The sequence below is a fragment of the Microtus oregoni genome, unplaced genomic scaffold, assembly GCF_018167655.1.
Source record: "Microtus oregoni isolate MIOR12 unplaced genomic scaffold, Mior012 000016F_ref0000370, whole genome shotgun sequence".
Taxonomy (NCBI): Eukaryota; Metazoa; Chordata; class Mammalia; order Rodentia; family Cricetidae; genus Microtus; species Microtus oregoni.
In genome coordinates this window covers 10,980,701-11,001,311 of record NW_024543075.1, presented here as the reverse complement: position 1 = coordinate 11,001,311, position 20,611 = coordinate 10,980,701, and the positions used below count along the sequence as shown (strand labels likewise).

Here is a 20,611-nt window from a genome sequence, read left to right as displayed (position 1 = left end):
CTCCAGATCAATACATATTGGAAGAGCAGCCTTCATCATTGTGAAGTTGGAGGAGCAGCTTTTCTAGGCTCCTCCTTTGCTGTTTCTCCTTGGGGATAACCGTTTATCATGTGGAAATAGCTCAGGGGGTATGTTTGAAACATATTTTAAATAAGATAGACAGATGGACGGACATGTAAATGGTAGACTTAGCTCATTGCAACTCAAGCACCATGCTTCTATATGAGGCTAACCCTCAGGTCCTGCCTCTGATCTTTTTCCTGTCCAACTGTCTACTGACTGCTTTGCCTCCTGCCCCATTTAGATCCAACGCAAACAAACTTAGGGCTTGTTGCTCTCTCTGCCTCTTCCTTCTAACCATGAACTGTTTCTAATGGTGGCAGGGAAGTCCCCATTGTCCGTCTGTGACCATGTGGATAGGAAAACTCCATTGACTACAATGTTCTTCACCAAATAGCCTTTGGCTCCTCCGTTCTCTGTCCCTTTTGTCATTATATGCCAGTTTCTTTCTTTCTTTCTTTCTTTCTTTCTTTTTTTTTTGTTTTTTGTTTTTTCGAGACAGGGTTTCTCTGTGGTTTTGGAGCCTGTCCTGGAACTAGCTCTTGTAGACCAGGCTGGTCTCGAACTCAGAGAGATCCGCCTGCCTCTGCCTCCCAAGTGCTGGGATTAAAGGCGTGCGCCACCACCGCCCGGCTTATATGCCAGTTTCTACCAGGAAAACCTCCATCAACAGCAACCCGTACCCAAGCAGGTCTTGTTGTCCATCTACCACCATTTCTCATTTCATCTCCAAGTCCCGTTGGAAGGCACAGTCCTGGACCATGTAAGCATCTTCTGTGACTCCCAAATTCTCAATGTCCAAATGAGTCCACAACTCTTTTTTTTTTTTTGATTTAAATAATATGTGTATAAAATAAGTATTATCATTTTAATGTGTGATCTTTTTTTTTTCTTTTTTAAATTTATTTATTTATTAAGGATTTCTGCCTCGTCCCCACAACCGCTTCCCATTTCCCTCCCCCTCCCCCCGATCAAGTCCCCCTCCCTCATCTGCTCGAAGAGCAATCAGGGTTCCCTGACCTGTGGGAAGCCCAAGGACTGCCCACCTCTATCCACTCTTTATCATTAAAAAGGACTCAGACATCCCTGCTGGTCTTTAGTCATTTGTGAAAATGTAACAAATATCCCTCCCTTACTAAGAACCAGCCTTCAAAAGTTAATGCTAAATAGTAATTTGTACTTTATTATAATAAATGTCTTTGAAGTCTCATTTGTACGTGTTTTTAAATGCCTAGACTTTTTAGTCTAATCTGTAGAAGGAAAGCCGGCAATCGCTAACGTGCTTTAGTCTAATTCTGCTGGTTAGACTAACATAGTAACTGGTAGCGTTTGTGTGCTGATGATCTTATTTTATTCAACAGTATTCAACTCCAAACCAATGAATGAGAGGATTTGGGGATGGGGACACTGTATTGATCAGGTGAATCATGTCTTGAAAACTGCTATACACAAGAGGCCACGTAAGGCTCTATGAAAGCAGAGAGGACTATCAGAAACATTCGTACTCATTAAGCTGAGAGAGAAATTTAATGGAGAGTGTAGAGACTACAAGAGCAGAGAAATACAGTACTCATAACCTGCAGCTACTAATGTAATCAACTACACTGTTAGAATTATAAATGTTGAGCTACCCTTGCATCCCTCAAAAGGAGGCTGAAAACTGTGTGCTAGGTAGGATTGAGAGATGACTTAATCAGGATGTTTACAGTGGTGTTCCTAGTCAACACTGGCCTATGAGACCCACTTCACAAATAAATGCCTTTTATATATTTTGGTGACACTTCTTCTTGTCCAAATTGTCTAATATTCTCAGGACCATTTATCCCTTATAGGTATGGCAGACTCACTTGTCAAAATGATTTGAGCCCGATGCCACTTTTGTCGGTAGACATTAAAAAGCACTATAATTTTGGTTTGGTTGTTTTGAGACAGGGTCTCATGTACTCCAGGCTGGAATCTATGTGGCCTAGACTGGCCTAGAAATCTCACCTCTAGCTACCACCTCTTAAATGCTGAGATTACTGACATATGCCACTATGGCCAGCTAAAGCCAGACCCAAAAAGAGGAACATGGGATGTACTCACTCATATTTGGTTTCTAGCCATAAACCAAGGACATTGAGCCTATAATTAGGGATCCTAGAGAAGCTAAATAAGGAGAACCCAAAGAAAAACATATAGGCATTCTCCTGAATATTAACCTTCAGCAGGCGATGAAAGGAGACAGAGACAGAGACCCACATTGAAGCACCGGACATAAACCTCAAGGTCCAAATCAGGAGCAGAAGGAGAGAGAGCACGAGCAAGGAACTCAGGACCGCAAGGGGTGCACCCACACACTGAGACAATAGGGATGTTCTACTGGGAACTCACCAAGGCCAGCTGGCCTGGGTCTGAAAAAGCCTGGGATAAAACCAGACTCGCTGAACATAGCAGACAATGAGGACTACTGAGAACTCAAGAACAATGTCAATGGGTTTTTGATCCTACTGCACGTACTGGCTTTGTGGGAGCCTAGGCAGTTTGGATGCTCAACTTACTAGACCTGGATGGAGGTGGGGGTTCCTTGGACTTCCCACAGGACAGGGAACCCTGATTGCTTTTGCGGGCTGAGGAGGAGGGGGGGACTTAATTGGGGGAGGGGGAGGGAAATGGGAGGCGGTGGCGGGGAAGAGACAGAAATCTTTAATAAATAAATAAATTTAAAAAATTATTTTTCATTCTTTTAATGTTTTTATGTGAATTGTTTTGTGTGTGTGTGTGTGTGTGTGTGTGTATGTATGTATGTCTGTGCACACCATGCATGCAATGCACGCAGAAGCCAGAAGGGGGCACCAGAGCTTCCTGGAAGTGGAGTTACAGATGGTTGTTAGCCATGTATGGGTAATGGGAGTAGAACCTGATTCCTCTGCAAGCACAACAACCACTCTTAGCCACTGAGCTCCCGAGAATTTGCATTTTTAAGATAAATGGTCAATATTGTTCATATCTTTACTGTGATTGAAAAATTCTCTGTGTAAAAGTGTATCTTCAAAGTTTTCTCTCACTCATTTTGTTAATGTTACTTTATTTTTTTTCAAATGGACAGATTTTGGGTAAACTGATCCCCTTTCTCAATTTTTTTTGTGTCCCTTTTCATAAGTTTCTGCTCATTTTTCAAATCCTCATTTCCAGCATACACATATTCCCTCCCGTGGGCTGTAGCAGATCTAGGAGATTTTCAGTGTCTTGCTTGATGGATTAAGTTGTGTCAACTTCATTTCTGGAGAATTTCCTCTTGGGGAGAAATTGTGAAGTTTAGAGTTATGTTGGCTTGCAGAGGGCTTGCTTATAAATGATCAAACTGAGATCTAAAAGGAAGCATTAGACCTCTCAGCCCTGATTGTGGATGGATACTTTTAGATTTGTAAGAAACCCTGTGACTAGGAGTTGGGCTAGAGCATTAAATGTAGGTAAATCTTTAGATGGAAAAGTCATAGTCTTTTTCAAACTTTTAAATATATGTTGAGAATGTTCTGACAGAATAGCATATATATTTAAAATATATGTTGAGAATGCTCTGATATAATAGCATTTGTACAACATTTTCAGTAGCCTTTTGCTTTTTAATACTTGTGTCTTTGTGTGTACATGTGTGTGTCATGTGTATATGTGGTATGTATGGTGTGTGTATGTGGTATGAGTGGTGTGTGTGTGGTGTATGTGTATGCATGTGTACATTGTATGTGATGCATGTTGTGGTATGTGTCTGTGGTGTGTGTGTGTGCATGTGTGTGATATGTGTATGCATGTTTGTGTGGTGTGTGTGTATGTGATGTGTGTATGGTGTGTATGTGTGGTGTATGTGTGTGTGTGCATACTACATATATGTAGAGGCCAGAGGAGAGCCCAAGAAAATCATTTCTCTCCTTCTACCATGTGACTTCTATGGATCAAAGTGAAGTCATTAGTCTTGGCTACAGAACCCTTTACTCAACCGAGCTATCCCACAGCCTCTCATAGCCCGTTTGACGTGTTCCTTTTATCATTATATAATGACTGCTTGGTCGCTAATGCCTCTCTCTCTCTCTCTCTCTCTCTCTCTCTCTCTCCCTTTCTCCCTCCCTCACTTTCTACTTCACTAGCTTGTCTGATGTCAGCACAACAACAGCTTTAATTATTGATATTGATTGAGCTTTATTTACTTATATATAGGGGTCTGGGCCTTGACAAGTTTATTCAACCTATTTTCATACAGTGAGATTCATGTGTTATCTTATTTTGATCTTTTGTTCCCTTCTGTTTTATATTTATCTCTTTCTTTTTCAATCCTTTCCCTTTATCCTGCCCTGAACTGGGTTGAAACAAGATTTCCACGCATAGCCCATTATTTGGAAGGATGTGCTCTATTTCTCTGTTCTTTAAAGGTGCCTCATACTTTATGTAGCAAAGTTAATCAGCATGCCTATTATTTTTAGTGCAAGACAAACTCTTAAACTGTTTCAAGTCTTCCTCCGTCTTGTTTGAGAACACCCAAACACAGTCACTCCTGTGAAAACTGTTATTTTAAGTAGATTTACTTGGTGCAATTGTTTTGCTTGCTATTGCCTCTAACATCTTACTCTTGTGTTCAATTTACTTCTCGCCCAGCTCTTCTGTGCAGGTCGCTCTTGCCTGGGAAGCCTTTGGTATGCTGTGGGAATAGTAAGTTCTCGCATCGTTGGCTGTTACCTTCTTGGTTCTGTAAAGTCATTGCAGCACGGACTGAGGGTGGCAGCTACTGCCCCAGTCCCTGCAGTTTTAACTCCATTGTTGCTGATGAGAAATCTATTGTTGGTTCAGTTGTCTTCATTTGCTACAAACAAATTTCTTTGTCTCAGGCGGCTTAAAGACATCGTCTTTGACGTCCTGCAGGTTCTCGGTAAATCAAACTGGAATATTTCTGCTCTTTCTCCTGGGACTGGTGGGAGTTTATCAAGATCCGTATCTTTCTTCAACCTGGAGCACCACCGTTACACTCTGAGCACCACCGTTACACTCTGAGCACCACCGTTACACTTCTTTCCCTATACTGGAAAATAGATTTCACTGGAATTCCCATTAGCTCTATTCTGTTCTGAAAACCTTCTCTTCTGGCTCTTCCTCCACCTGTTTTGGGAAGGGCTAATTTCTTTCTCTCCTTCTGTCCGGGGGTGCTCCTTCACAGTACCTTTGCTCATTGTCTGACTTGTGATTTTTTTTGCCTTGGGGAGCAACTTACTAATATTTTTTCTCCTTTTTTTCACTTTGCATGGTCACCTCATACATCTGGGCTGTAGAAACTCCCCTATGGGGCATTTCAGCATAGGCTGCAGCCTGGGCTCCAGCAGACTTCCCTGACTTGGGAATGGCTTTGAGGTCAAGGTTTTGATGGAAACTCCAGTCTTATAGTGATATTCAGAGTCTGGAGATGGGCCAATACATCTCCAAAGCACGTAACACATGCAAAAGGTTATGTGGATTCCAATCTTTCTTCTCTTTTGTGTGTGTCGTGTGTGTGTGTGTGTGTGTGTGTGTGTGTGTGTGAAATCTTTCAATTCATGACACATGGCAGACAGTTCTTTCCTGTTTCCTTAGGGCTGGGAGAATTCTGTTGTCTTCCACACAAGAAGCAGCTTTCTAGGGAAGCCAACTCTTGTGAGATTCTAATCGCAGACTCCGGCTCTCTCTTCTCTGCCTCTAGCACCTGGCATTTATATCCATTCTCATTTATATTCATTCATCCTATCTCTCCTGCTCCCCACTTTGGGTCCTGCATAGTCTTTTGGGGGGTCACATGACCCAAACTCAGTAGCCAAAGCTCTAGCTATCCCCACCCCACATATCATTTTGTTATCAGAGAGTGTCTCACTATAGCCCAGGCTAGTCTGGAACTCACCACATAGCCCAGGCTGGCCTTCGAATTGCTGTCATTTTCTTGTGCCCCAAGTGTGAGTCACTACAGCCAGCTAACGTCCCTTGGACTGATTTTCCTGAATAAAGCTTGAAATTTTCACAAAACCTTGGAGGTGATTAGCTTTTGTTTTGGATTTCTATGTGTCTTCTCAGGGTTTGGAGAGCTGTGGTAGAACCATGTTCCCAGATCGTGAATCATCCACTCCTAAGAACCAAGTCCCAAAGATGGTAGGGGCAGACCGCTGGAGGCCTATCGCAGAGAACGAGGGGCTCCCAGGGAAAGGGCTACTCTACCGGCTCACTTAAAAAAAACAAACTCACATTCACACAGGTACACAGAGTCTGTCAAAGGGACACACCATGAGCTTGGGTCAAAGCTATCTATAAAAGCTCAAACAACAGTCTCCTGAGATGGCTCAGTGGGTAAAGGTGTGTTCTGCCACCTTGATGACGAGTTCACTCTCCAGGATCCAAATGATAGAATAGAACTGATTACCACAAATTGTTTTTTGACCACTACATGCGTGTATGCGTGCACGCGCGCACACACACAAGGCACATAGACACATACTCTAAATATTTTAAAAGTTCAAATAGTAGAAAAGCAGACTAGGAGTGTGGTGGCTCAACAGAGGGACATGCGCTTTTTCAAAGTTGGCTCAGCACAGACACTTCTCCTTTACATCTCTTCGTGCGGCAGCAAAGCTCAGCCTTGCAGGATGACTTTCCAATCCACCTCCAACCCTGGCCAAGCTTTCTAATATAAAAACAACTTCACCATCCTCCTCCTCTTCATCTTCCTCTTCCCCTCTTCTCCCTCCTCCCCTTTCCTCCCCCTTCTCTTCCAATTTCTCATTTAGTCAGAGGCTCACTGTGTAGCTCTGGGTATGTCAACCAAGCTGGGCTTGAATATGGAGACCTGTGAGCATCTGCCTACCAAAGTGTTGGAATTGAAAGTCATTGCTACCACATCTGACAAAAAAATCTTTCTTAAAAACCCGTTTTTTTGTTTTTGTTTGTTTTTTGTTTTGTTGTTGTTGTTGTTTTTGGAGGGGGAGGTCTCCTTTTGTAGCCCAGGCTGTCCTGGAATTCACTCTATAGCCTATACTAGACTTTAACCTCAGTGGTCCTCCTGCCTCAGCAAACTGGGATTTGAGATGTAGGCCTGGCTTCTCCATGGATTCTTGGGGCCTAAATTAAGAACCTAGGGGATGTGATTAGCTCAGCTACAAAGTGTCAGCACAGACTCCATGTCCAGAGCTCTGCTGGCCCAAACTTTAGGACTTACGGTGTAGTTTCGAGTGGAGGAGACGTCAGTGCCATCCTGCAGATAATGGGTCTCCATGAAGCCCTTGGCAATGAGTCCCCTGTGGAAACAGAAAGGACACGGAAAGATGAGTGTGGTACTGCTTGAGCTACACCTCTATGCGCATCTCAGGGCTGGGGCCCAAAGGGCTCCACCTATTCAGGTTTCCAGGGAGACGCTGGAGGGGATCCAAGTAGGGGACAGTCTGCAACACATGTTTGAAGAGTTGCCCATGTGGGACCCATAGGGTCCCCTTCACACCTCTGATCCCATTCCTCTCAGGTACACAGCTTAGCAGTCACCACGTACCTGGATGGACACCCTTCCCCCCGGACACACACCCCATGCATCACACATATCATACCTTCTCCACACCATTACCCCCTCTCCCCACATACCACACTTTAAAACGGTTGTGCAGACATATTTTCAAGGTGAGAAAACCCACCCCCAGATGTCACGTTGCTCCAAAAACTGGAATCAGTAGCAAAACCACTTCTGGGAAAACTGTTTTGGAGCCATAGTTTTCCTCACAGGTGAGAGAAGCTAACTATCAATATAGAAATGTCACGGGAGAGGTTAAAGAAACGATTAAATGTTAAAAGTGGTGTAGGTGAGAACTAAAAAAAAAAAATTGACATACTGAAATCCCGAATTTCCAAGATAAGCCAAATTCAGGAAAGCCCCTTCCTTGTGTCCCAACTAAAATCACGACAGTTGCCAGGTCTTCACTGAGGCCAGAACACAGGCTATCTGGCTTTAAATGATTTTGCAGCCTGAGATGGTGTGCCCTGTTTCACCCTGCTCAACACAATGCAGGAAAAGTTTTCTGTATACCGACTATGTGCTGTTTTTAGCTGCTGGGTCACAGAGGCAATTTGACCAGTCTCGGCTCTTGAGGATGCTTCAGCCTGGGTGGGTGATAGCGAGGACTGTCTCAGAGTAGGAGAGCTGTATCCCGGTGAACCAGTGCGCAGTAGGCAGAGCATCAAGAAGGCTCTGTGGAGGGAACTGGACACCAATGTGTCATAACAGAGAGAGAAGAAGGCCGAAGCACATCAGAGTGGGTAGGGGCGGAGGCACTCCTAGGCTGGGGGTGGCCACGGCAGGCTACCTGAAGATCTGGAAGGGAAGCTAGTTTGTACAGGGTAAGAAAGGGCCCTAAACAGAATCTGATTTCATCTGTTGGGGCAACAGAGCCCAGAGTGGCTTCAAATTCTGAGTCGCAGCAGGTGCAGTGGAGGGGATTGGTAGTGGGTGGGTGGGGGCAAGAGGCGAACACGTGACCCAAGCCCAGCCAATCACAGATCTCCTTTATAGGCAGTTGGGTGGTGGAACTTTTGGAGATGAAGCTTTTCCTTACATTCTTAAGACTCGGGGTGTGGCTGCAGAGTTGCCTCCAGCCTGGTGTCCACTTGGAGGGGACACTGTCATCCCGCAGTGATGGGGGGAAGAGGGGAGATGTTCAGCGGCGTGGGTGCTGTAGCATCTCTGCTCTCCAGTAAGTCCCTCTTCAGTTTGAGCCGGTTCCAGCTGAGTTTGCAGCCAGCATCTGGATAAGTACCCCGATTTAGGGAGGCAGAATGCTGGGTATGTCATAGACGAGAGGACTCGCTTTCCAAACTCATTGTCTTAAGGCTCTTCCAGTCAATCTCAGAATGGAGGGCAATATCCCCATTTTACATGTATTTCAATACATTCAGGAAACATGCATGCCTGTTTTAAGTCAGCTAGGCCATTGCAGTGGGTCTGAGCTGTGATGTGGTTTAGATGGGCACACCAAAATATAAGTCACAGACAGTTGACAACCATACATGGACTTTCCTGAGCTCCGAGTTTTGTTCACTTCCAGAGTATTAAAAAACACATTTCAGAGGACTTCCCTGGTGACAGTGGGGGTCTCATAAGCCCACTCCCAAAGTTCTTTTCTCTTTTCAGCTGGAAGTTTTAACTGTCTTTGAAATGTCTTTCAGGTCCTAGAGAATAGAGCCACATCCACACCTGGAGCTCCAGAGTGTTCAGAAATGTCACTGCCTGCTTCTTCCTGTCGAGGGTCTCTAAGCAGGCCCTGGGTGGGTGGCCCCCTCCTGACTCCACCCTGCTTTCTACATGGAGTATTATCTCCTCTGGTTCACACTTCCTCTGCCCAACACTTGTCCCTGGATTGCTCTAGAACATTCCACCAAGGGCTTTTGCATTTGCCATAGCCTGTGCCTGGAACGTCCTTTGCCTGGTTTGACGTGCCGCTGACTTCTTTTCGTCTTTCTTAGTGTAAATGCTGCCTTCCCAGGGGCCTCTCCTCTGATGTGGGATCTGAAGCAGCCCCTTCACCGTCACCCACTGTGGGAGCCCTTTGGTTTCCTGTATAGCATTTCTCTTCGGTTTATTTTATCTGTTTACACTTTGCCTTTCTTTGCTCTCAAGAATGTAAGCCATAGGGGACGTTCATTCACCGTTGTGTTCCTGATGGTGCAGCCCGCCCACATAGCACACGGCCTTCTCCTTCCTGAGCTAGTCAAGAATTTGCCAAGTACTTCCTTTTTAAAAATATTTTGAGATTATAACTTAATTATAACATTTCCTTTTCCTTCCCCCCAACCGTCCTATATACCCGCCCCCCTCTCCGTCAAATTTATGGTCTCTGTTTTTCACTAATAGTTATTGCATCCATATATGTGTGTAAGTATATGTATGTATGTATGTATATACATATACATATATATTCCTAAATATAACATGTTAATTCCATATAATGTTCCTTGCATGTATATATTCAGGGCTGGTTGTTTGGCCCTGGACAACCATTTGGTGTGCTCTTCCGTGGGGAGGACCACCTCTCCTGCTCCCAGCTTTCCTCAGTCACCTACAGTTCCTTGCACAGGGTTGAGGCCATGTTTCTTTTTTCTCTCCCCCCTCTACTTTGGTGTATTCATTGGTGCCGTCCTCATTCCGTTCATGTCGGGCATTCATGTTGCTGAGACTTCATGGGTGTAGCATCTGACATTACCAGGAGACACAATCTCACAGCAAACTCCCTGGTCCTTTCTGGATCTTGCAGTCCTTCCATCCCCTCTCCCACAAAGTTGCCTAAGCCTTAGGTCTAGGAGTGTTTTGTAGATGTATCCACTGGACTGGACTCCACAACTCTGCATTTTGATTGGTTGTTGTTTTCTGTAGTGGTATCTATTCGTTGAGCACCTTCTTTGAGCCGGGCATCTGCTTTGCCTGTGGCATCTCATGTAAACCTTTCTAGCAGCTAGCAGCTAGCTGTAGGCGTGTCTGCTATTGTTCATTTCTTTGTGTTCTGTCTCTTGAGAGCGGTCCAGCCTGGCTTTGAACCCCAGATCCTGGCACAGGCTCTAAGAGAACAGACACTGTGTCACCAAACTCAGCTCTAACTCTAGACACTGTATTTAATCTCAATTTAAAAACAAACACAAACAAACAAACAAAACAACTCTGAAGCTAGAGATACAGGGGAGTTCTGGTAGCCCATGCAAAGTCACATCCAAGCTTGTACTTTAAAAAAGGTATTTTTATTTTATGTGTACAAGTGCTTTTCTTGCATGTATCTCTCTCTCTCTCTCTCTCTCTCTCTCTCTCTCTCTGAATGATAGACTATAATGGTAGATTATTAAATCTACTCAACAGAAAAAGGAGGGATATAGAAATAGGATGGCTGCAAAGCCACAGGCAAGCGGCTTTTTTTGTGAATTTGTACCCCAAAAGTTGAGCGCCAGATAAAGCGTGAATTCTAATTTATCTTAATATTAAAAACTCAGAGTCAGATATAGGGGTTAATGCTGAAAGATCGGAGACAGATCAGTCAGTCACTACTTTTTAACTCTACAGAATCCTCAGATCATAGGGGCAATTCTGTCCTGAGGAATCCTCAGCTCTGAGTTCCTCTCTCCGCCCAGCCAAATCTCTTACTGTCTTCACCTCCCTAGTGCTAGGATTAAAGGCATAAGATCCCAAATGCGTAAGCTCTGTTTCTATTTTAGACCAATTCAATCTTGTGTAGCCCAGGGTGGCCTTGAATTTACAGAGATTCGCCTGCCTCTATCTCCTGAATGCTGGGATTAAAGGTGTGTGCTACCACTGCCTGGCCTCTGTGGCTTGCTAGTGTGGCTAGTTCTGCACTCTGGTCTTCAGGCAAACTTTATTTGTTAAAGCAGCAACAAAACATCATGACGTGTATGCCTGTGCACCACATGTGTGCCTGCAGATGTCAAAGGATGCCATCAGATTCCCTGGAAGCGGAGCCGTGAAAGGTTGTAAGGTAACGTGGGTGCTGGGAACAGAACCCTGGCCTTCTGAAGAACAACAAATGCTCCTAACTGCTGAGCCCCATGGTTAGTGCTCTTGTGCCTTGTGGTGCCACCATCCTTCCAGGCTGGCCTGGTGCTATCTGCTAAGCCCATGTGACAGGTACTACATAAACAGTGGAGAAATGTGCACTGAGTGGAACAAGGGATGAATAAATACACAGATGCAAGAGTCAACCTGAGGACAGCACAGCAGCTCCATCCCTTCATGCTAGGACAAGATCTCTCCCTCCCTCCTGGGTAACTCACATCCCACCTCCCCTCCTCAGTACATTTGATGAAACCAAGCAGGTGCTAGATCGGCATGTTCTAAGATGTCTATCTGCTTTAAACGTGGCCCGAAGTCAAAAGTCCCTGGAGAAAATGAAGAGGGGCAGATGGACAATGGTTGTATTAGAAATATGACAGCAACGATCTTGTACTTTTACCCTAAGAGAAAATCAAATTAGATGGCTCTCCATCAGCAAATGGGAGCAGAAGGTGGATGCATAATTTCATGAGAACATTCCTGTCCTCTGCTTATTAGATTAACTGACCTAACAAGCCATTCTCTCCCCCTCGACACCAGACGACGAAATGCATCTTAACTGTGCCAAAAGCTGACGTTGCTGGTTCCCATTTTCGTTGCTGTTATTAGTGATACCTACGTAAGGTTCTTATTTAGCCGCTAATTATTGTGCTGGGTTGATTAGCCTTTTACGGTCTAGTTTCTTGAGTTCTTTATATATTTTGGAGATCAGACCTTTGTCAGTTGCGGGGTTGGTGAAGATCTTCTCCCAGTCAGTGGGTTGCCTTTTTGTCTTAGTGACAGTGTCCTTTGCTTTACAGAAGCTTCTCAGTCTCAGGAGGTCCCATTTATTCAATGAGGCCCTTAATGTCTGTGCTGAGACAATGGGGATGTTCTATTGGGAACTCACCAAGGCCAGCTGGCCTGGGTCTGAAAAAGCCTGGGATAAAACCGGACTCGCTGAACATAGCAGACAAAGAGGACTACTGAGAACTCAAGAACAATGGCAATGGGTTTTTGATCCTACTGCACGTACTGGCTTTGTGGGAGCCTAGGCAGTTTGGATGCTCACCTTACTAGACCTGGATGGAGGTGGGTGGTCCTTGGACTTCCCACAGGGCAGGGAACCCTGATTGCTCTTTGGACTGATGAGGGAGAGGGACTTGATTGGGGGGGGAGGGAAATGGGAGGCGGTGGTGGGGAAGAGACAGAAATCTTAAATAAATAAATAAATAAGAAAAAAAATTATTGTGCTGGACCCTGGAGGTAAGGCAGCATGAGCTTCCCTGGGAAGAATAGATTTGGAGTGGCCACAGCTGTATGAGACGCACCTAGAGCTCTGCCTGGGGTCAGAGAACTACCTCCTAGCCTGCAGCTAGCCCCGGAGGTGGTAGCCAGGAGGACTGGGAGAGGTGATGGGAAAGAATCAGTTACTTTTGAATGAATGTGGAGAAAAGCAGATACCGAGGACATTCCAGATGGGAGTGGCCACATGCTGAAAGGCACCACAGGCTGGGCTTAGTGAATATGGTGGAACATGCAGCTCCTACTCGGGCACACATAGGTACTTGTGCACACGTGTGTGTGCGTGCGCGCGTGTGTGTGTGTGTGTGTGTGTGTGTGTGTGTGCGTGTGTGCACACTGAGACAGACAGCTGGGAGTGGCTCTTACAGTCTGCTACATGCCACTATTTTTGTTCCCTGCAACAGGAGCCATGACACATGGTGGTGTCCTGAGCTGACAGCAGCCTTGGGATGCTCCTCCACTCTGACAGTGATATGGAGATGATTTTGAGGGGAAGAAGGGAAAGAGAAAGGCTAAAGAGGAGGCCGGTGTGAGTGTGCAAAGGACCAGGTTCACACGATAGTGACCAGGAGTCACACTCAGGAGGGGCCAGGACAACAGCAGGTGCTGATAATCGCCTTGGCCGGGGATGTCAAGAGGCCACCTGGGATGGGACCGGAGTTCATACACACTGAGTGTGGGATGCTGAGGGACCTTTTTCTTGGCTGTGTCACTCTAGCAATGGACTGTATATGTGACTTGAGGGGCGGCTTAAAGTAGAGACATCATGCTGTGTGGTGGGAGACAAGCAGAACCCCACCCTTCCCAACTGAACACTGTATTTTCTAATTTCAAAACCTTTGGACACGTGTGGCTGAAAATGGTCATTTAGACTTTTCAATAAAATGTTATGATGTAAGTAAAGTCCTTATAAAATATGCATTTCTGAAAACGTTTGGATATTGAATCAAAACACAAATGACCTCCAAATGGATTTTTTTGGATCAATATTGAAATTGCACTTCACTGCATTTACCATTATGTAATTTAGTTATATAGCTTGAGTAAGATGAATTCCATTAGCGGGACATATGCTGTGCCTACTCATTTTGGTCTCTGGGAGCCCCTCTCTTACCCCCACCCTTGAGCGATCTTTCCCTCCTATATTCTGCCAGGATTTGGCCTCGGAAGTTTAACTTGTCTATGTTATTTTTTGTTTGTTTTTTTTTTTTCCTCCCTGGGACAGAGCGGAACTGACATCCCTCCTGGACAAGCCCAGTGCCTGGCACATGGTGATGATGGAAGACAGAAGATGAACATGGTTACAGAAAAACTACTTGACCCAGCCTGAATAGACAAATAAATGGATCGGGGCTTAAATGGTTTTCAAGGATCTTAGATGGGGGCATGGCATGGTGACAGTCATATGCAGGATGTCATTGGTTTAAGAATTCTAAAAGCGTGGGGATGGAAAGATACCCCAATAGTTAAGGGTACCAGCTTCTCTTCCAGAGGACCTGAGTTCAGTTCCTAGCACCCATGTTAGGCTTTTTATAACCACGTGTAACTTCAGTCTCCTAGGGCGCCTGCACTCATGTGCATATACCTACAAACAGATTCACATGTAATCACATGTAAACAACAACAACAACAACAACAAAATGATGATGATGATGGTGATTCCCAAAGCTTGAAGGTCATTTAGATAAACTCTGACTCCTTAGCATCATTCTCAAAGCTGTCTAAATGTGGGAAGCAGAGAAATGGCAGAGCGGCATCAGTTACTTGGGCTACAAAGATAACACGTCACCTTTCCTTTCTATTATTTCTTTGAAGAGTGTACACAGGGCTTGTGGGCTTAATTACCCTGTACGACACAGTCATAGAGAAGTGTCACAAGACGGCTCTTGCCTGCCAATTACCACCAGCAGGCACCGCAGAAGCTCTCCGCAATGGAATCATACGTGCGTAGACTTCAGTGACTTTGTCCTTCTGGAGACCCATTTTATACTCTGGGAGAGCCTCTGACCTGAACCCATTTTCTGCTGCAGATTTACTTCATGACAGATTATTATCGCCCAAATTACAAAGTCATTCATATAGAAATGTGGGTCCTGGCCTCCTCCTGCTAGAATGCGGGAATACAGCTAGGATGCCAGAAATGAGAGACGAAGAAGCACCCACAGCTTTAACAACACAGCACACAATAAAAACCATAATTAAAAACCAGGATCTTCCTGAGTAAATTGGGAGCATGGGGACCTTCGGGGAGGGCTGAAGGGGAAGGGAGAGGCAGGGAGGGGAGCAGAGAAAAATGTAGAGCTCAATAAAAATCAACAAAAAAAAAAAAAAGGAAAAAAAACCCAAAATCCAGGATTCGTGTTTGCCTACTAGGATGGTTATCTTTTCTCTACTATTATCTAGTCCTAAGTTAGAATCAAGTAAATTTAGAGTAAATACAAAGAGGCACACCAGCACACCCTCCTGAACCCCATGGACTGTGAAGGATGTTTTCTGGTTGGTAACAAAAACCCTATACTGTCCAGAATCACAGACTTATTAATGTGATGTCCATGGAGGGGAGAGGGTACTAGAAAACCAGTGCGTGGGGGTACAGGGTAAGAGAGGGGTTAGGGAGCTGCCTCGGTTGGTAGAGTGCCTGCCAGGTGAGCATCAGGGCCTGATCTAGGGTTCTCAGCACTCTACAGTTGTACCTATCTGTAACCCTAGCACTGGGGATGGAGGGTAGATGGAGGTAGGCAGGTACCCCTCACCCTCAGCTCACTGACTGTCAGTCTAGCCAATCAGTGAGCTCTAGGCTCAATGAGAGTCCCTGTTTCTAAGGATAAGGTGGAAAGTGATAGTGAAAGACACCCACTGTTCACCCCTGGCCTTAATACAGATGTGCACACAGGCACTGGCACACCCCTACGCACAAGCGTATACATACACGCTGCACATGCATGCAATCATACACACATAAGCACACGTGCATGCACAAACACACTCACATGGAGGGAGTAGGAGACAGACAGACAGATACAAGTTGGAAAATGAAAGCAAGGGCCCCATTCTTCCCTCAACTCAAGTCTGCTGGCATTTCTGAAACGTGATCTTTGTAAAGTTCCTTGTTGTCCTTGAGGAGGTGGTGCCACCCAGTGAACAGGAGTTCTGGGCGAGAGGAAGTAGAGCATTACCACTGTCCACCGTCATAGGTGTTGTCACTGTCCTTCTCTCTGCTGTCATATCTGCTTTCTCGACAGAGACCCTGGGGGATAAGGACTATTTAGCCCTGCCTATGGGAAGCAGGAAACAGCCGGAAAGATTAAGTCACGTGTACAAAGTCATAGAACAGGATTTAGGGAGATAAGACCAGACTTTGGGTTCTGAAGACTATACCCTCCTAACCAGTGATCCACACAGCCGTCCCAGGAGGCAAGGCTACCCCATGGTTCTGAAGGCCTGAGAAAAAGCAGCGGCCAGCCATGTCCCAGAAGTGTATCTGGTATGCTGGAGGGAACATATGAACAGGGAGGTTTAGGATGCCTCTCTGCGCTCAGTTTGACTTAGTCACAAAATTCAGGTTAGTTTTGGATGTAATTTTGGCATTTTGGGGTTCTAAATATTTAGCACTGTACATTTATAAGAACAATATGGCATTTTATTCCTTTTGTTATTCTTCATTTACTAAACGCTCAAAATATTCAAACATGTTGTGCTTTTTTTCTGAAATAATAATAATGATTTTCCTTTGCACAAACCTTTCTTATTTAGTTTCTAGAAACTATTATAAATAAAACTGTTGATACAGCATTTTGGAAACTCTAGGCGACAATTAAGCTTTCTGCCGAATAATTTCTTAATACACTGCCTCCATTTGTAAGTCACGAATGGGCAGGGATCCGGATCAAAGAGTGGGCGTTTGTAAAGAGCTGAGATGTCACTGCTGTCTTTTGGGATGGAGCCCTTGAGTTCAGCTACCCTCATAACACTGATGTCAGTGTCACCTCAGCGGAGATCTCTTTCATGTCACAGGACTTGTTTTAGTCACCTTTCCTGCTGCTGTGATAAAATGTCCCACGTTTCCTGGGAGAAAGGCTCTGTTGCTTGAGGCTACACATCATGGTGGGAACGGTATGATATGATGTATGATGGAGGGGCTGGGGCAAGTTGTATCCATTGGCAGGAAGGAGAGAGAGAGAGAGAGAGAGAGAGAGAGAGAGAGAGAGAGAGAGAAAGCGCCACAGTCCGCAGGTAGGAAGGAGAGAGAGAGAGAAAGAGAGAGAGGCAGCCACAGGCAGGAAGCAGAGAGAAGCAGATGCTGATTCTCAGTTTGATTCTCCTTCTTCTCCAGTCTGGGGCCTCAGGCCAGGGAACAGCACCACTCACAGTGCAGGTCTTTGCTGCTCAGGGAACCTAACCTGGATCCCCTATCAACTGTGCCATCAGCCAGACAGTATTGTAATTAATATAGTTTCTGTGTTATTATTCGGGTCTGGCGGCCAGGAAACGAAAGCGCAGTCTCTGTTTACAAATGGCACCTCTGTGTTCTTTGGGACTGAACAATTACGGAACTGGACACTCCATCTACATGCTCTGGTGACCTGGCAAAGAGTGGCTTTTCTCAAGCTTCAGAATTTTCTTTTAAAGAAAAAACAACAAAACAAACAAACAAAAAGTAACATCGTCACCAGCAGCAGCAGCAGCAGGAAGAAGTGGTCTGAGCTCTTTATCTGCATATTCAAATTTAAGTATTTCTCAAGATAGGGTCCAGTGTATCCTACCCAGACTTGCTTCAGGCTAGCTCTGTTGTGGGGGCTGACGGCTGACCTTGGACTCCTGAAAGTGGACAGACTGCAGGCACGTGCCACTGTGCTTGGTTTAAGCAGGGCTAGGGGATTGAATCCAAGGTGTCGCATATTCTAGGCAAGTGCTCTACCCTCTGAGCTATGCCTTCCCCATTGTAATGGTTGTTCTGCTCTTTAAGAGACAAGCCACGCCCACTCCCTCCCCCATCTGCTGAGGCAGGCTGATCTTCAGCTTTTGGCCTGAGCTTGCTCTCTTTTCTATCTTCCTCTCGAAGAGGCAGCTTCGCTTCTGCCTCTCTCCCCAATTCTCTGCATCCCCCTTCTCTGTCTCTTTCTCCTCTTCTCTCTCTCTCTCTCTCTCTCTGTCCCCCTTCTCCCTTCCCCCTCCATAACCCCTTGAATAAATATTCAACCTCACTCTGCATGTCATGTCTATCCATGTCTCTGTCTCCTGCCCGCCCGCCATATGTCTCCCTGCCTGGGACCAGCCACTGCCGGGGACCAGCAGCCATCTCTGCCTGGGACTGGCTGCTCCCAGGGCCCGCTGTCTGCTGCCACATGGCCCGCTACCACCATTTGGGACCTACAGCATTTCTGCTGCCTACTGCTGCTGGGGATCTTGCAGCATTTTTTAAAAAAAAAATTATAAAACCCCTCCCTCACATGGTCAGATTCCATGTTTATAACACCCTTGGCAGATAGGCTTTTGTTTTGGGAGGACAAGCCAGAGGCACAGAATGACTAGCATCTTGCCCACGGTCACACAGCTGGTACTGGGCAGGCAGTTTGATTTCAAAACCCATTTTTTTTATTGCTATGCAAATGATACTTCCAATTTCCTTTGGTTGTACAATGGCCGTTCTGCCCATTTCCCTGTAAGTGAACCATTTATGCTTAATGCAGCGAGATTGCCTTGGAAAGCAACGACGAAGGATTTCTAGTTTGGGTTCACTCATTGCTGTGGGTTGACGCTGAAAGACGCGGGAAGAGCAGGAGGCGTCTGAAGGACTCCCGTTCGGGTGTGGTCATTTGTGTTGAGTCAGAAAGAACTAAAAGTACTCTATACAGAACGAGCCGCTGGAGGTTCGGCCACATGTGTGAAGAATCAAGTCTGCCTAATATTGATAATAAGCAGTAAAATGTGCACTTTAGGCAACCTAGATATTGTCTGAAAAACAACCAGCTGGGCTTCACTTCAGAAGACAAGTCAACTTATTTTTTAAAAATTAATTTTTAGAAATTATTTCTACTTGTGCGTGAGGAGGGGGAATGTGTCCTTTGAGAGCGAGTGCACACGGAGCCAGAAGAGGGCCTTGAATCCCCAGAAGGGGAGCTGCTGCTGCAAACATTGGGGACCATCCAAGGTGGCTACTGGGAACCAAACTCAGGTCTTCTGAGGGAGCAGCATGCACTCTTGAACACTGAGCCATCTCTCCAGCTCCGCAGACCCAACTTTTATTTCATTTTTAACTGTGCTAATACCCTATTCTGGAGCCTCTGTTCCCTGCGCACCCACACAGTTGAAGGGATGAAGCATTCTATACCCTGAGCTTCTTTCACTTGTTGCAGAATCACGACAAAAACAGCGTTTGGACAGTTTTCACAGACACAGGAGCGGTCTTTGAGATGTGAGGATATTTGATCAAAGTCACACAGCTACGCAGGGGTTAGTTGCCAGGACATCTGACACCCAGCCCTTGGGCATGTCTGCTCGTGTAAGTGGAGAAAAATGTGTCCTTCCTCTTCCACCCAACACAAAGCCTGGATGGTTGTTTCAAGGAGTAATTTACCCAGCCAAATAACTGCATCTAGCATTCAGGACAGTTAGAGCTGAGGCATGTGCCTGCTTGGCCTGCCTGGTGCTATCAGAGATGAGTGGGGTCACTCTGACATCCCTGGTCATCTCTGGTCACTTATGAGGCCAGCTTTCAGTTCCCAAAGGGCTTCTGGGAGTCTCTGAAGGATGTTTGGGAAGAACCAGTTCCATGGGATAACAACTTAGATGGGAAGATAAATTTTGCTTCAAAATGGGTGATAAATCTATCCTCTTCCTCCAACTAGGCCTTATCTCTTCAAGCCTTTAAAATCTCTCAAGTTTGCACAAGCAGCTGGGGAGCTGGGCTTTAACATAGCCCGTGGGGGAAGCATCTCATGGGCAAAGCCTAGTAGAGGAGAAGAAGGCTCAGTGGGTTAGTGGGGAAGTGCCTGATACACAAACACGAGGTCCTGGTTCTCCAGCATCCATGAAGAGTTAGATATTACAGTACGCCTTGAACCCCATTATTAGGGGTGGGAGGCAGAGACAGGTGGATCACCAGCCAGCTGAACCGGTCAGTGAGCTCTAGGTTCAGTGAGACTCTGTCCTAGAAAATGAGGTAGAGATTGGTAGATGAAGACACTGGTATCTGACCTCCACAGGCACGTGCGTACACACACAGGAACACCTGCTTACATGTGCAGATACACAAGCATGTATACTCACACATACACACACACACAATGAAGAATGGGAAAAATAAATACATCAAAGGCAGTCACAGTTAATACCAATCCTAATAGTATTGTTACTACTTTTCCACTTGGAGGAGGGCGTAGAAGTTAGCCCTGCTCTTAAGTCAATAACTCCCTACATCAACAAAAATCCTAAGGAGATAAGATACTCTGAGTCTTAAAAATTCTATCATCTCGAACCTATTTGGCATTTAGTTCACACAGTGGAACAAATATATACTAAATATATATGCACACACACACACACATACCACACACACATGAAAATTTTAAATACATCTTGGGTGAACTGTTTCTAAATTGCTAGCATTAACAAAACTCATTTAGGAACCATCAAATCAAAACACTTCTATTGTTTGTTTGTTGGTTGGTTGGTTTGGAGGTAGAGCTTCAC

At 45.3% G+C, this 20,611-nt stretch overlaps 1 protein-coding gene across 1 annotated transcript in view; it reads right to left on the bottom strand.

Moving 5' to 3' along the window:
* The window catches only part of Adam12 (ADAM metallopeptidase domain 12), a 321,067-nt gene that overhangs the window by 120,445 nt on the left and 180,011 nt on the right, over nt 1-20,611 (bottom strand). Inside the window, exon 6 of the mRNA XM_041666564.1 lies at nt 7,262-7,340. Within this exon, the coding sequence (XP_041522498.1) occupies nt 7,262-7,340 (79 nt within the window). The remainder of the gene's footprint in view (nt 1-7,261; nt 7,341-20,611) is intronic.